Below are 13,819 nucleotides of genomic sequence, written 5' to 3'. Positions count from 1 at the left end.
GAAAAATTGTGGCCCCCAAAAAAAAAAGTTTTTAAAAAGGCCTTTTTTCCCAAAACAAAAAAAAAAAAAAAAAAAAAAAAAAAAAAGAACTAAAAACCGTCTGTGTGTTTTTTAAGCGCCTGGTCTGTGTTTATTAGCTGCTGACACCCAAGTTGAAGTATTTTGTATACGTGGTCCCCTTTAATCAGACAGGGCTTAACTCACCAGCGTCGGGCTCCAGGTTGTTGGGGAACTTGTCTGGCCGGCTGTTGCTGCAGCTGAGCTCAGGCACTGGGGGGGAGAAATGTTTAAAGTACAGGACATGGAAACGAGCCCAGATCACGGCGGCAGGAAGACGAAGTTTAAAAACAGGCTTACCTTCATCTCCGTTCACCATCCCGTTCATCACTGCCACATTCATCAGCGCTGCGATCCCTCCATCGTCCCGACCCCCACGTACGACCACCTCCTCCTCTACGTCTTCCTCCTCTTCCTCCTCCTCGTCCCGCTCTATCGTCTCTCTCTCCCGCTCTGCGGAGGGCGGCGGCGGCTCGCAGCTCACCACCGTCACTTGAGTGCACTTCCCGTACAGATCCACCACGGCCCACAGCTTGGGTGGCAGGCCGCTGGCGGCCGCGCCGCAGTCCTGCCCATTCACCCACAAGTGGAGCTCCCCGCGCGAGCTGCGCTGGATGCCCACGCGGTCGCCCTCGGCCAGCTGGTCCAGGTCGCGGCCGTACTCCTCCAGGACGGAGCGGCCGTCGCGCAGCACCGAGCAGCCCGACACGATCCAGGAGCCGCCCTTGAGCCCCGTGGCGCTGCTGGGGAAGTCCAGCGAGGCCGGGTCCAGAGCCGTCACGCCGATTTCAATCGATCCGCTCCAGGAGTTCACCTGATGGAGGGGCGGAGGAAAAACGGCACGATTATTATTATTGTTTTACAATTTAAATAAAATACTGCTGGGCCGTCTGGCTATAAAACAACCTAAATAAAGTTTTATGCAAAAATAATCCCCGCACAGATTCTACAGCGTCCACGCCACATGATGAGAGCAGAAAAGAAGAAGAAAACATCCGTCAGCAGCTTTTATGGTGGTCATAAAATTTATTTTTAGTAGCTTTGCTCTGGAAACAGTCCTTTGAAAACCAAGCAGATAGAGATGAAAATGCAGCTAAATATAGGATTCTTACACAGAGAGGAAAGTTTGGAAAAGTCTGGATTCGCTTCCTAAAATTTCCAGATGTGGATGTATTCATACAGATTTCTTCACGTAGCAAAATCCATTTTTCCAGACAACTTCCAAGAGTTTACGGCTCCTTATGTTCACGTTAAAATATAAAACGATTATGTTCAGAAGAAAGGATGGAAAGAAGGGAAGGAGAAAAGAAAAAGGGAAAAGAAAGACATAGTAAAGTAAAGGAGGACACGAGGTAAGGAAGGCAGGAAGGATATAAGGATGAGGATAGGCAGAAGGAAGGAATGGTGCTAGGACACAAGGAGGTAAGGAAAGACAGACATTGGTGGAAAAAGAAAGAGAAAAAAAATTAAAGGAAAGGAGGAAGATCAAGGAAAGTGGAAGGTAGAAAGGACACAAAGGAGGAAGAAAACCAAGATTCACAGGAACAAAAAACAGAAGAAAACAAGAGAGAAGGAATGACCTGTGGTAGCGTGTGCAAGGATGAAAGGAAGAGGAAGAAAGAAAGGAGAAGGAAAAAAGAAAGAAAAAAACAGGAGGATGATTAGAAGCAGTAAGGACGGCAGGACCCACGGCTGGACGGATGCAACCTTTGGAGAACTTGTTTACCCCGATCAGGAACACAGCTTTGAACTCAAATCACCTCCCAGACAAACTGGAATCTATTTCTCCCTGGAGACACTAAACTCATCCTAAGCTGGAAACAATCTGATACTATTGATATCTGGGGGGGGGGAGGTAATATATTTCACTTTCTCATCACTCCACAGTGGCAGCTGAGACACAGCAGCGTAGAGATTCACCTCTTTTCGTACTCGTAGGTGGAAACACGTCGGATGAATCTCCACAAGCTTCGCGGAGATTTTTCCCTGCGGCCTACAACCGAGACGACCGGAGACGAGATGAAACGCTCCGTTCAATCGATACTTTCTGCTCACAGAGAGCTGCTATGTAAGGCAGCGGTGCTACTACGACGAGGGCAGATCTGGGTTAAAAAGAAAAAAAGTAGTAGAAGTAGCTGACCGGGTCACCAACATCTCCTTCACTAGTTTATGTAACACGCCGCCCTGTGGGCGTCTCTCTCCCTCTCTCTCTCTCTCTCTCTCACACCATTCAGATAAATAACTAGAGGATCCCAGTGCTGCTGAGAAACCGGGCAGCTTTTAAAACGATGAAAAATTAATGGAGTGTAAATTTCTAAGAAGCTCGGCTAAGAATAAACAGCCGAGCTGAACAAACAGAATTACCTCCAGTTTGGACTGAAGGAAATCGGACCTATTGCTAATCTCCCAGACTCATCGCTGCTGTTAACAAGACACATTTGCTGCATTCGAACACTGATATCGACTTAAATATGCGCTGATTTAATACAACTTTATCTCTGTTTGCAAATGAAACGCCGCAGAGCACCACAACTCCTCCTTTGACGTTTTGACCTCAAACTTCGACGTGTTCCACTGGGATGCTGTGATCTGGATGGAGCGTGTGATTGTGAAGTGAAAGGATTTTTTTTTTTTTTTGACAAAAAAACCCCTGAAGTAAAACACGTGAACCACTTTTTTTTGCTGCCTTTATACTCTGGTCGCTCTATTAGCGAAGGTTTCTTCTCCCAGCTGGGCACATGTAGACACATAAACTCTCACCTCCTTAACAATTAAAACAAATGCACGACACACTTTTCAGATAGTTATGTGTAAAATATGATTTGGGCTCCACTTAACACTTTTGCATGATATTGAGTAAATCTGGCTGTAAATACTAATGGAATGTCAATTTTTTCTCTAACTAGATTTTATATAACATATTAACTTTCTGTCAAAACTAATTCTCACACAACAACACCAAATCTTTCTCTGCGTCCGGCTGTTGATATTTACCTCCCATCTTCCCCTGCTGCTCGCTCAGTGGATCCCAGTTCGCAGAGTTTTCAGTCACGCAGCAGCGGGCGCTTCGTGATGGAGGAAGAATCGATTTTCATCCAGTCATGAGGCCGGTAACGAGAGTCCATACCAGACAGCGCGCGCCGCGCCGCGAGGGATGCATAATGATTTACGCGCCGCTAAGCAGGTGCCATTAGGCCAGATGTTTTTATTTTCCTGGGCCCCCTGCAAAAGCTCTGAAGATCCCTCTCTGTATGTAGGAGGGGTGTGTGTGGTCTGGTTGGCACCGTCACAAGTTCACAGCTAACGTGTCGTTTAAAAAGCTCTGCTGTGGAGAGATAAGCTGCTGCTCAAAACTGGCTGTAGAAATAACAGTAATATATAGAGGAAGAAGGTCCAGTGCTTCTTCAACATCTTGTTCTTATGAAAAGATTTACACGTTTTAAAGATATTACCTAGAGGTCGTTTTTTTTTTTTCCTTCCTTCAACAGATATATATAGTGATTATAAAAACAAATCTGGGTTATGACGTATGGATTTAACAAAATGCAGCATTTTGAAATGAGCTGGAAAAAAACCAAACAGACCACACATTCTGCTTAGTGACCATCTGGGTCGATGACATCACAGGAGGGAGAAGAAGAAGAAGAAGAAGAAGAAGAAGAAGAAGAAGAAGAAGAAGAAGAAGAAGAAGAAGAAGAAGGGAGCCGACTGGCGGACGAGCAACTTTTCAGAGATTTCAACACAAACTGTGAAGTCTTCTGAAGATGTCACTGTGGAAACAATGACTGGACCGGCGTCCAGAACCTCAGCTGATTTTATTCCTCTCTGACCGACTGGTTTTATGTGCAACATTCAAATCCACAAATACTGGAGAGATGCCCCCCAAAAGTCTCTACAACTGCTTATTTCAATTGCTCAAACAATAAATATACCTTAATATACATAAACAGGCTCAGTGGTAACCGTTTTAGCACCACAGCAGAAGCTAATATATACAGGTGACAAACAGATTTTAGTAAAATATGTAACTGTGACGCTGCTGCGGATGCTTCCCTTAATTCACGTTTTTATGACCGTTTTTCTTTATTTACCTTAAAATAAATGGCAAGTAGGTTTAGTGGAGTAAGTGCTTAAAGTGGTTTATTTTGAGACATTGTATGTTTTCAAGTAACAAAATTACCAGAGACGCACCAGTCAGGTGGCCTGAGGTCGACGCTTCATGTCAGCGGATCAAATACTGAGAAGAAAACTTCAATTACATTTTCTAAATCAGATTTTTTTTTTATTAGAATTTAAAAAGACAACAACAATAATAAAAAACTAACTAACTTCCAGTCTGGAAAGACTAACAAACTCCTAAACAAGAACATAATAATCTATATGCCTGTGACGTAAACGTAATCTGTGAAAAGCAGGATTGTTTTAATATTTCATGATCAACGTTACGATGATATGTATTGATAAATAAAGCGATTCAACCTATAAAACATAATCTGATGCACTAAATTAATATAAGTGAGATAAAGGTTAGACTTGTATGCAAAAATGGGAATAGTCTTGAAGATTTTTCAGTTTAATTTAAAAGCTATAACTTCAGGAAGGGAGCTCAAAATATGTGTGTCAGATTACAAAAAATGTAATTTTAAAAACACTGGAAACATGAGCGTGAGTTTGATTTATTTTTTTACAAAAAAACGAACGGCTGGTAACTTTTACAGAACTTAGGTCAAAGATTTATCATCTTACATAATTTAACGTTACGATTTCAAATCAGGAACATGTTTTAATATTAGGGCTGCACACCTACAGTGTTACCGTGATGATATAAGTTGCATTAAATCCTCCCTTTCCTCACTGCAAGCTTGGATGCCTGTCTGTGTGACCTTTGGGCACCGGTCTCCGGGTCAAGGGTGGGTCTCTTCTGCAGAGACTCCAACCAATAGTCTGTATATATTATTGTCATGAGAAGAGAAATGTCCTAACAGCATGCATACATATAGGCAGTAATTTCTGATAAAACTACTGAATTAACTAATAATGCAATGATCATTTACAGAGCATGCATTATGCAATCATAAGAAGTAACCTAACAAATAACATATTACCTTCAAAGAAGAGAAATCATTGTTTTCTCTAGAAAATATTAACAGAACAGACTGTCAGGATAAAACCCCAGTAAGTCATGATTACAGCAGCAGTAATTAATGAGTGATAGCAGGATCTCATTAACAGCAGTTAGCCCATCGGTGTCGGTTCAGAGACGGTAACCCGGTGTGAGATAAGCCCCGCAGAGCCACCAGGACACACCGACCCCATCAGAACAAAGCTGTTTACCAGCCGAACTAAGCTCCTGCTAGGCACAAGTGAACGCTGTACTTCTGGGTCGGGCTCCACAGACCCTCCATGGTATCTTCCAAAAAGGCTCGCCCCGAACAGCCCCTGCTGCTAAGGGCTCATTAGCGCGGCTAACTGACGGTACCGAAGCTACACGGGCCGGTTATCGCTCATATAAGTGATCCGTTCAATGTATATCCACTCTGAGGCTGACTACCAAGCCACTGTCCCCCCTCTGAGGGCTCTGATAATGTAGTACGTGGACGCAAGGGCGCTCACTAAACACTGCGGAGGCTGTCAGGCTGTTTGAACATCGCTGGGGGGGCTGAAGCCCCTCACTGCGGCCAGAGACACACACAGACAGACCCCCCCCGGCTCAGCCGCACCAGCAGCGCGCTCACTCCGCTCAGGACAGCCAGCGGCGGGCCTGCACTTGTTTACCTTCTTGTCAATGCGGACGGTGAAGACATCCCGGTCCCTCAGGGGCTCCTTGCTGAGCACCAGGCCGTGGTTGAACTCCTGGACTGGCTGGTTGCGCCGGGCTGTTCGGTTCGAGTTGGACAGGCCGATCAGCTTTCCGCTCCGCGGATGCAGCTCCGCCGCCATCTTCAGGGGGCGGCCAGGATTCACGACACCTCGGCTTTGCGACAGTACCCTTATCTTAGCGGTCGAGTGGTTGTCATGACAATGCTGTTTTCATCAACTGAGCTGTCAACAGTGCCGTATAAAACGTAGTGGGTAATCGAGGGCATATTGAAAAAATATATACATATATTGTTAAATAAATATTTATATCTGTGGTCTTTTTAACTAAGTAAAACATATGTCTATGTTTCCGATATTTAGTTGAAACATAAAATTTAAACGCGGAGATTTAATAAACCTGACTTCATTAAATGCGTATTGAATTATTTCATATTCCTGTTAGCTGTCTTTGCACAGTTTTGTGTTCAAATTCATTTAAAAGTAATTGAGCAATTATCCTTTGTGCACATTTTTCATGCAAACATAAGCATTGTACTTAAAAGGTTTATTTCACATTGTGTTCATTGTTCCAGCTAATAAGGCTGTGAAAATTACTAACAGTTTTCATTAACAAACGGGAAAATGTCTCCCTAAATGAGACTATTTAGTGACAAAAACATCCCCAGGATTTATAACTGAGTTAGAAAGTACAAGTTCTCACCTCTGACCTCAGAAACCAATGTGACTTCCTTGCAAGCAAACCTTAGTGACATTTGAAGTAAAAATTGTTTATTTAGAGTTGTGATGATTTATATCTCGTTAAAGTTTTTTTTTTTTTACAGACTCGCAGAATTACTCAACCACCACATAGCAGAGAAAAGCTGTTTCAGTTTGTATTGGTAAAAATAATTAGAATAACTGGAACTGGTTAGTTTGGCTTGGTGCCTTCCTGAGGTTCAAGTTCAGAGGAAATTAATGCAGAATCAGAAACAGGAACTTGTTGCTGGTTCACTGTTGTCAAATTAACCACATAACTTTGTTTACTGCAAACAATTAATACAAAAGTATCTTTAGTACCACAGAAGGCAGCCTGCGTACTTGTGAAAAACTTGGCCCTGTGTAAATCTGGCATGTATTTCTCCTAACTGGGTTCAACCACTGTATTTGATTAACCATGACTAAAACTCTGTTTAGTTTCTTCTTCATTCTGTTTCCTGTTTTTTTTTTTTTTTTTTAAATGAAAAATAAAGTGCTTTTTCAGGCCTCATAGCGGCAGGTAAATGTTAAAACATAAAGAACAAAAACATCAAACTTTGAGACGAACATGGTGTTTGTTCTTAATTACTACACATGTCTTATATTATCTCAGGACAGTTTTTTAAAATCTTCATGTTGCTTTATAGTCGGTGACGTAGATCTTACTTGCATGACGTTGCCTTCATTTGACCGCTAGAGGGCGCAACATAATCGCCTAATCATTCATCCGTGGCTCTTATTCTGAAATCAAAAACACCTCTGCATCGTTTTTCCGTCGTTTAGCCTTAAATCCACCAGCGCAATTATCATTCACTAGTGATCCTTTAAAGGAGGATCATGTTTTATTCACAACCACACATCCAGGTAATTTGTACCATGATCAGAAAAACTCTCATGTCTGAGGTGCAATCAATCACAGATTAAAAAAAAGAAGAAGAAAGAAAACACACACATCCATTTATTTGTTTTAAATTTATTAAAGATTTAAATTATGGCTATATAGATACATATTAAGGTTAATTGGTGAGAGAACTGAGTTATGCATGATAAAACCTCAGCGCTCTGAATGTTGTGTAGTGGAAAAATACTGAAAAATGTCGTAGACGGGTTATAAAACAACCGGCTCCTGAGACCGGATGAAACACAAAACAGCAACAAGTCATACACAGATAATTTGTGAATTTGTCTTGCATCTGCAAAGTATTTGCTGCAAATACATTTATCTAGGAACCACTTTTTGACACCCTTGAACATTTTTTGTTCTTTCATGTATTTTTCCAAATCACGCCCCATTAGATCGATTTTACTCGCGACCTCTTAAATGTCTGCGCTATTGCTCACATCAAGCTATGATGCACTTTATATTTAAGTGTTTTTTTATTTGCTTTTTTGTTTTGGTTGTTCAATTTTAGTCATGACGCATGACATACACAGCTTGTTAAACATTGTGCATCTCTTTGCAGCCGCATATTGTTTCTCAGAGTTAAGTTTGTATCTTAGGTTGGTAAAAAATACATATATATTTCTGTCATTTACAAACTTTTTGTCTGTTATTTTGATTTACACTTAGACATATCGTTTTTGTTTTTTTGTTTAATTAATCACACTATTCTGGAAATAATTATCAGTCATCTTATCTTTATGAACTACAGACACATGAAGTCCTTAACAGCCAGCATCCTGTCCTCTTGCAGCCCCATGCAAGCTTCCTACACCGGGCAGCTGTGTGAAGAAGCTGACATGTCTTTGATAGCTGAATCCAGATCCAAATCCTTCAGTTGGATTTTGATCTTCTCCAGGCAGCCTCTCAGGAAATTGGAGCCAACCATATCTTTAACGCCACCTGAGGAGTGAAAAATGGAAAGAACGCATTACAGTTGACTTCTGTTAATTGTTTTGTTTTTCCTCCTTTCCTGGCTTCAATGTCACCAACTCGCAGTTTGTCTTACTCTGTACTCTCTTTATGAAGAGTGAAACAGGGTTTTAAGGATGTAAGGAAATAAAAGCACACACCTAGAAGACCTCCAATGGCGAGACGCCCCTCTCTCAGCTCCGTCAGATATTCGGGGGCACTCAACGGATCATAAGAAACTATCTCTGTGTTTGCTTCATCTAAAAATTTAACCACTTCCACCGCTTTCTCAAAAAAAGTAATCCTCAGCTGCTTCACAGCGTTTGTCAGAATGTGTTTTTGCTTCCTGATAGTGAAATGAATCTCCTGCAACCCAGAAACAGAGACACAGAAATCCATTTTTTTTTTTTTTACATACAAATATATTCAGAAATCACTGAGAAATATATTCACGCACATTCGTGTTATTATTGGCTTCCACGACTGCCAGCAGCTCTCCTTGTGAGGACATCATGCTCAGAATGGTGCCCTCCATCTGAGTGAAGTCTCCCCAAAATTCAACTCTGAAGCCAAGATCTTTGATCGTTTGGAAAACTACAAACAAGCGGGGAAAAAAAATAAAAAAATAAAAATCACACTTCAAACACAATCGCCACTGAAACGCTCTCGGAGTTGTCAGCACATATTTCCACCTAACATCTGGTGTTGAGCGCAAATACCCCAGACTAAGCTGAGCATGTCAGCACACGAGTGGGTGTTTAAGCTCATCTGCATCTTATATAATTCAGTGCGGCGTCACCACCTGAGGTGTTGAAAATGGTGAATCCTTCGCCAGCGAAAAAGCTGCCGGGTTGGATGTTCTGGTGGCAGAGCCAGAGCTCGTCGGCGTCCGCCTCCCAGGGCATGCTGAGGTTTAACCAGTGGCCTTCGCGCACGCAGCCGTCCATCTGTGGCTCAAACTGTAAATAAACAGTCAACAGGACCTTCAGAGGAAGGTCTTTGTCTTTGCCTTTGTCACAGTACGACAAACTTCAGTAAAAACTTCAGAGGCAAAAAAAAAACCTCCACATGGTTTTCATTTTTAGCTTACTCTGAAAAGTCTGCGTTTATATTTCATCCCCTTTATTCTACAGCCCTTAAAGAAAATGAAATGCAAACACTTCAGAAGTCATCTAGTAGTAAGTAGACTCCATCGGCGTGTAATTTAATCTCGGCATAAATCCTGAATGTTCTGTGAAAACCTCAGAGGTTTTTCACAGAACATTGCTGAGCAAACAGACCAAAATCATGGAGACCAAAGAGCAGACAGGTCAGAGAGAAAGTTCTGGGGAAACTTAAATACGCTTTGGTTTTAAAAAAAAAAAACATCCCAAGGCTCGAACAGCTCACTGTTTAATCTACGATCCAACAAGTGAAATAGTTTTCATATTGATCTTATGTTATAAACCAAATTTCTAGACAAAATGTTGTTTTGTTTTAAGTATTTTTAAGCGAGTATCATCAAAATTACAGGAAATAAAGGCTTGAAATTTTTCACTCTGAGTGTAATGACGTATTATATGAGTTTTAATTCCTCAGATGAGTGTGGAAAATATTGACCATTTCTGCAATATTGCATTGTACCTGTAACGTCATTTGGATGGTTTCCACTACGCTTACTAATGTGTTAGAATAGCCAAAGTCCAGACCTACATTAAAATGAAAATCTGTTACATTGCTTCCCTTGCAAAAGGGAATTAACAAAAACTTCAGCCTCTACATGTTTAAAGCTGGAAGAAACATGACCCAAAGGACCAGTGGATGTAGTTGTAACAAAAGCCAACTCTACAAAAATATTGACCCAAAGGGGGTTGAATACAAATTCAGGCAACAGTTTGCAGAATGTGCTCATCTTCAAACTCCAAAACATTTGGAAAACACTATTTAATAGTAAAAAAAAAACGTAAGAAATGTGCAGGAATCTTTTTATGACTGTTTGTGAGGACCCTACTGTTTAGGCTTAAATGTTAAATAAGTCCAACTAGTAATTCCAGTAAAAAACAACAACAAAAAAACAAACAAACAAACAAACAAACAACCCATGACCAGGTGAAATAAGTTTTTTTGACTAGTGAATAGTTTCAGGGCAATAAATATAAACTACCTCAACGATCAACTTGTCCTTGCTGGTCAGGATCCCACCAAGGGCCAGTCGAAGTTGCCCGGAAATGACCTCCTTTGTCTGTCTGGAGTGCATTCCCACCACCAGTCCAGGCAGGCCGTCCACCTCCAGAATGACAAACTTTCCCCGGTTGCTCACGTCCAACTTCGAAGGAAGAGAAAGTCACGAACTGATGCCAAGAACGAACATCTTACCGGAAACTCACCGTGTGCCACTTCCCGTCGTTGAGCTTCGGGCCCCCTGTCACGCTGACTTGCACGTCTTCTTTGCTGATCTGCATTAAGGGGAACCCTTCTTTCAGGGACAAAACAAACCAGTCCTCTCCATTTTTGGTGTCTCCGTAGAAAATCACTCCTTCGGGGTCGAAGGTCCGGAACTGAAAGGTGGACTTGATGCTGCGCGATGCGGACAAAGGAGAAACACGGCTGCCTAATTCAAACTACATGGTTGCGTTTAAGAGGGAAGTGATTTAAAAAAAAAAAAAAAATCTCCTCGTAATGCCGCGACAAAGTCCTGCTCACCTGCGGATCTCGGTGAGGTTGGCCGTGGTGCGGATCAGCGGACTCCAGGGGTTTCTCTCTTGGCCGAGGTAGATGATTGAATCCCCAGATACCTTTTTCTGGAGGGCACAGGCATCGTGACGATAAGACTCTCTGCTCAATTAACACTAATGCATTCGCTCTGTTTCTGCACCGTGGATGTTCATTGTCCTTTCCAATCAGATATGTTGATCGATTAGAGGTTAAAAGCCCGTCGATCAAAACCGAAAACATAATTACGCCGTAACAAAAGACGTAAGGGCAAATTCGTAATAATGCCCCGTAATACGGTGCCGAATCAATGTTGATGCCATTTATACACACAGGTGAAGCTGAAATAGTGAAACTCAACAACAACCAAAAATAATCATTTGATTAATTACTTCAAATAGAAATATTTGCATAAAAATATTTGGAGATTGGATTTATTAAATGATTTATTCTTGGTGTCGGTAAGTTAAAATGTTAAGATTTAAAATGTGTTGGCCTCTTTTGGAAAAAGGGAATTGTGTTTGGAAGACATAATAACTACTTTTCCAGACTGATGATTATTGTTATGGTGCTACTTTCAAATTTAAAAGTCTTTCTATCTATGTGCATCTACCTACCTCTCTGTATTTCAGCTAATATTATTTGGCCTAGGTTTAGTAACAAACAAGAAAAAAACGAAGGTTCAGCCCCTCAATGGACCTCATGAACCCATTGACTTGTCTTCAAGTCAATGGGTTCATGAGGTCACCCCTAACCTAATGACTACTAAGGGGTTTTAAAATCAAGTACAAACATGCACACTTAAGCTAGTCAAAAATCTCTACATTTGCACCAAAAGCAAATGTCATAAAATATCCTGATAATTTTTTTCCCTCACATTTTTTGATGTAACTTGAACAAGTTGCCTTTTTTGAGTGCACTGTTGACCAAAGTCCTAAGTCTAAACAAATGTCTGACTCACTTTAGCTGGCCCATGATGAGTAAATTAAAGTATTTCAGGCCCATATGGACCATTTTTAAAAAATATATAATTTATGCTAACACCTGCGCAGGATGTTTTGACCATCAAACTTTAATTTTAACTTTCAATTTAAATCTACGAGCTTTTATCCAACTCAGCGGAGAGTAAAACTAACACACACTTGCAAACAGATTTAAAGACATCATTCTCCCACCAAGCCTTGGACACACATAATCCTCAAACGACAGTGTTACATACTTTACCGTTCCCCTGCCCATCAACTGTCCATCCCATGAGGCAGACAGCTAAGAGCAATCCAGCTGCCACTGCTTTCCAAAACACAGCCATCCTTCTGCCTCCCAGTCCTCCCAGCACGCACTCTCTAAAGCCCCAGGGTGGTCTTGGCACTCTGAGCTTTCTCGTGGGATAAATAGCAGCGAGATTGCCACAGTGTGTGTGTGTGTGTGTGTGTGAGTGGAGCGTAGGTGAGTGTTGGCACAGTGTCACGGGGTCCAGAGGGCAAATGGAGAGCGGTCAGCGTAGGCGATCGATTCTCTGGAGGAAGAGCTCCGGCCGTGACTAGTGTGGTAGTTTAAAGGTTGGTGGGTGGGAATAATGTAGCTCACCATATAAAAAAACAACCAAAAAAAATCAAAGCTGTTCAAATAAGATAGTTATGTTGGTATTCCTGATAAGAAAGACAATGGAGCAAAACCCACATTTAGATTAGTATTATATATATTTTTTTAAAAATACAACAAAAGTGTTGAATTCAGGGAGATTAAAGGAACTGAAACGAGCCTCCAACTACCATCCGGGGTCAGCGACCTCAGTGCGACCACTGGTGTGTGTTTACCCATGCCGCAGGAACCTGATGCACCCGTCTCTGGCTCCTGATTTCGTCTGTGTGCATGCGAGACTTGAAGCCACAAGGCTCTGCTGTCTCCTTTGCTGCATTCCCCTCGATACCATCTCCTTCCAGGAAGCCTGTGATAACTGGAAAGTACTGGGAAAAGAGCAACTGACACACAAGCAGCCTCAATCTGCTACTCAGCTGCTGAGGATTAGGAGCTGATCTGAAAATGTCAAATCAAAGCTGAACAGCAAATTCTTCCTCCTCTTGGTTGTTTTTATAGCGTAACGCCATTTGACCGATCCGACGTTGATAAAAGTGACGGAGGGTGACGACGCTGGTGTAAATGACACCTTAATTGATTGTCACGCCGCTGTGCAGCTTTTATAAAAATAAGACCTGAAATGCACCAGAAATCGAACATATTCGTTTTCTTCTGTCATTTCGCTGCATCACTACCAAGATCTGCATCGATATCATTTCTCAAAGTAGTCGCTGTAAACTGTAAAAGCTGGGCGACAACCTGCAAAAGCAAGCCGCTCGCTCAAAACGGATAACTGATTCCTTTAAAGCAAGTATTTATGTCAATGAAAGCGTCTTCATCAGAATAAAAAGCCCTGTCGCCATGGTTACTAATGAGGCTGTTGGATGGCTTTGCCATGTTGTCGTTGTGAAAGTTCACTCAGTTTTCCAACACAAAAAATATCAGATATTGGTGACTTTACCTAAAAATGCCCATGAAAGCACTGCACGGTGTTTGCACAGCCATTTGAAAGTTATGCTAAGTTAAACATTACTATATTTAGAGGTCATTGAGTACAACAAACTCAGTGTTTATACTTTACAATTC

The 13,819-nt window shown here is 41.7% G+C and overlaps 2 protein-coding genes across 2 annotated transcripts in view; both read right to left on the bottom strand.

Moving 5' to 3' along the window:
• Positions 1-5,997, bottom strand: part of neurl4 (neuralized E3 ubiquitin protein ligase 4) — a 19,793-nt gene extending 13,796 nt beyond the window's left edge. Inside the window, exons 1-3 of the mRNA XM_015029705.1 lie at positions 5,833-5,997; positions 358-871; positions 205-270 (exon numbers count right to left, since the gene is read on the bottom strand). Coding sequence (XP_014885191.1) covers positions 205-270; positions 358-871; positions 5,833-5,997 — 745 coding nt within the window. The remainder of the gene's footprint in view (positions 1-204; positions 271-357; positions 872-5,832) is intronic.
• Positions 5,998-7,997: 2,000 nt separating this feature from the next.
• On the bottom strand, positions 7,998-12,768 carry shbg (sex hormone-binding globulin). The gene is made up of 8 exons (XM_015029704.1): positions 12,375-12,768; positions 11,147-11,244; positions 10,831-11,020; positions 10,608-10,769; positions 9,267-9,423; positions 8,922-9,058; positions 8,626-8,830; positions 7,998-8,455 (listed from the first exon to the last, which is right to left on the bottom strand). The coding sequence occupies exons 1-8, from the start codon at positions 12,462-12,464 to the stop codon at positions 8,322-8,324; spliced, it is 1,173 nt and encodes a 390-aa protein (XP_014885190.1). The 5' UTR covers positions 12,465-12,768; the 3' UTR covers positions 7,998-8,321.
• Between the last annotated feature and the right edge of the window lie 1,051 nt (positions 12,769-13,819).

Source organism: Poecilia latipinna, unplaced genomic scaffold (assembly GCF_001443285.1).
Source record: "Poecilia latipinna isolate Pla-1442-1.1 unplaced genomic scaffold, P_latipinna-1.0 Scaffold160, whole genome shotgun sequence".
NCBI classification, from domain to species: domain Eukaryota; kingdom Metazoa; phylum Chordata; class Actinopteri; order Cyprinodontiformes; family Poeciliidae; genus Poecilia; species Poecilia latipinna.
The sequence above is the reverse complement of the archived record's forward strand: the minus strand, read 5'-3'. Positions and strand labels throughout refer to the sequence as shown.

Coding starts and splice junctions, on each gene's coding strand:
- shbg (XM_015029704.1), bottom strand. CDS start 12,464: ATGGCTGTGTTTTGGAAAGCAGTGGCAGCTGGATTGCTCTTAGCTGTC. Junction 10,770..10,830: donor ACGACGGGAAGTGGCACACG/GTGAGTTTCCGG, acceptor CTTCCTTCGAAG/TTGGACGTGAGCAACCGGGG. Junction 9,424..10,607: donor AGGACAAGTTGATCGTTGAG/GTAGTTTATATT, acceptor GTTTATTTACAG/TTTGAGCCACAGATGGACGG.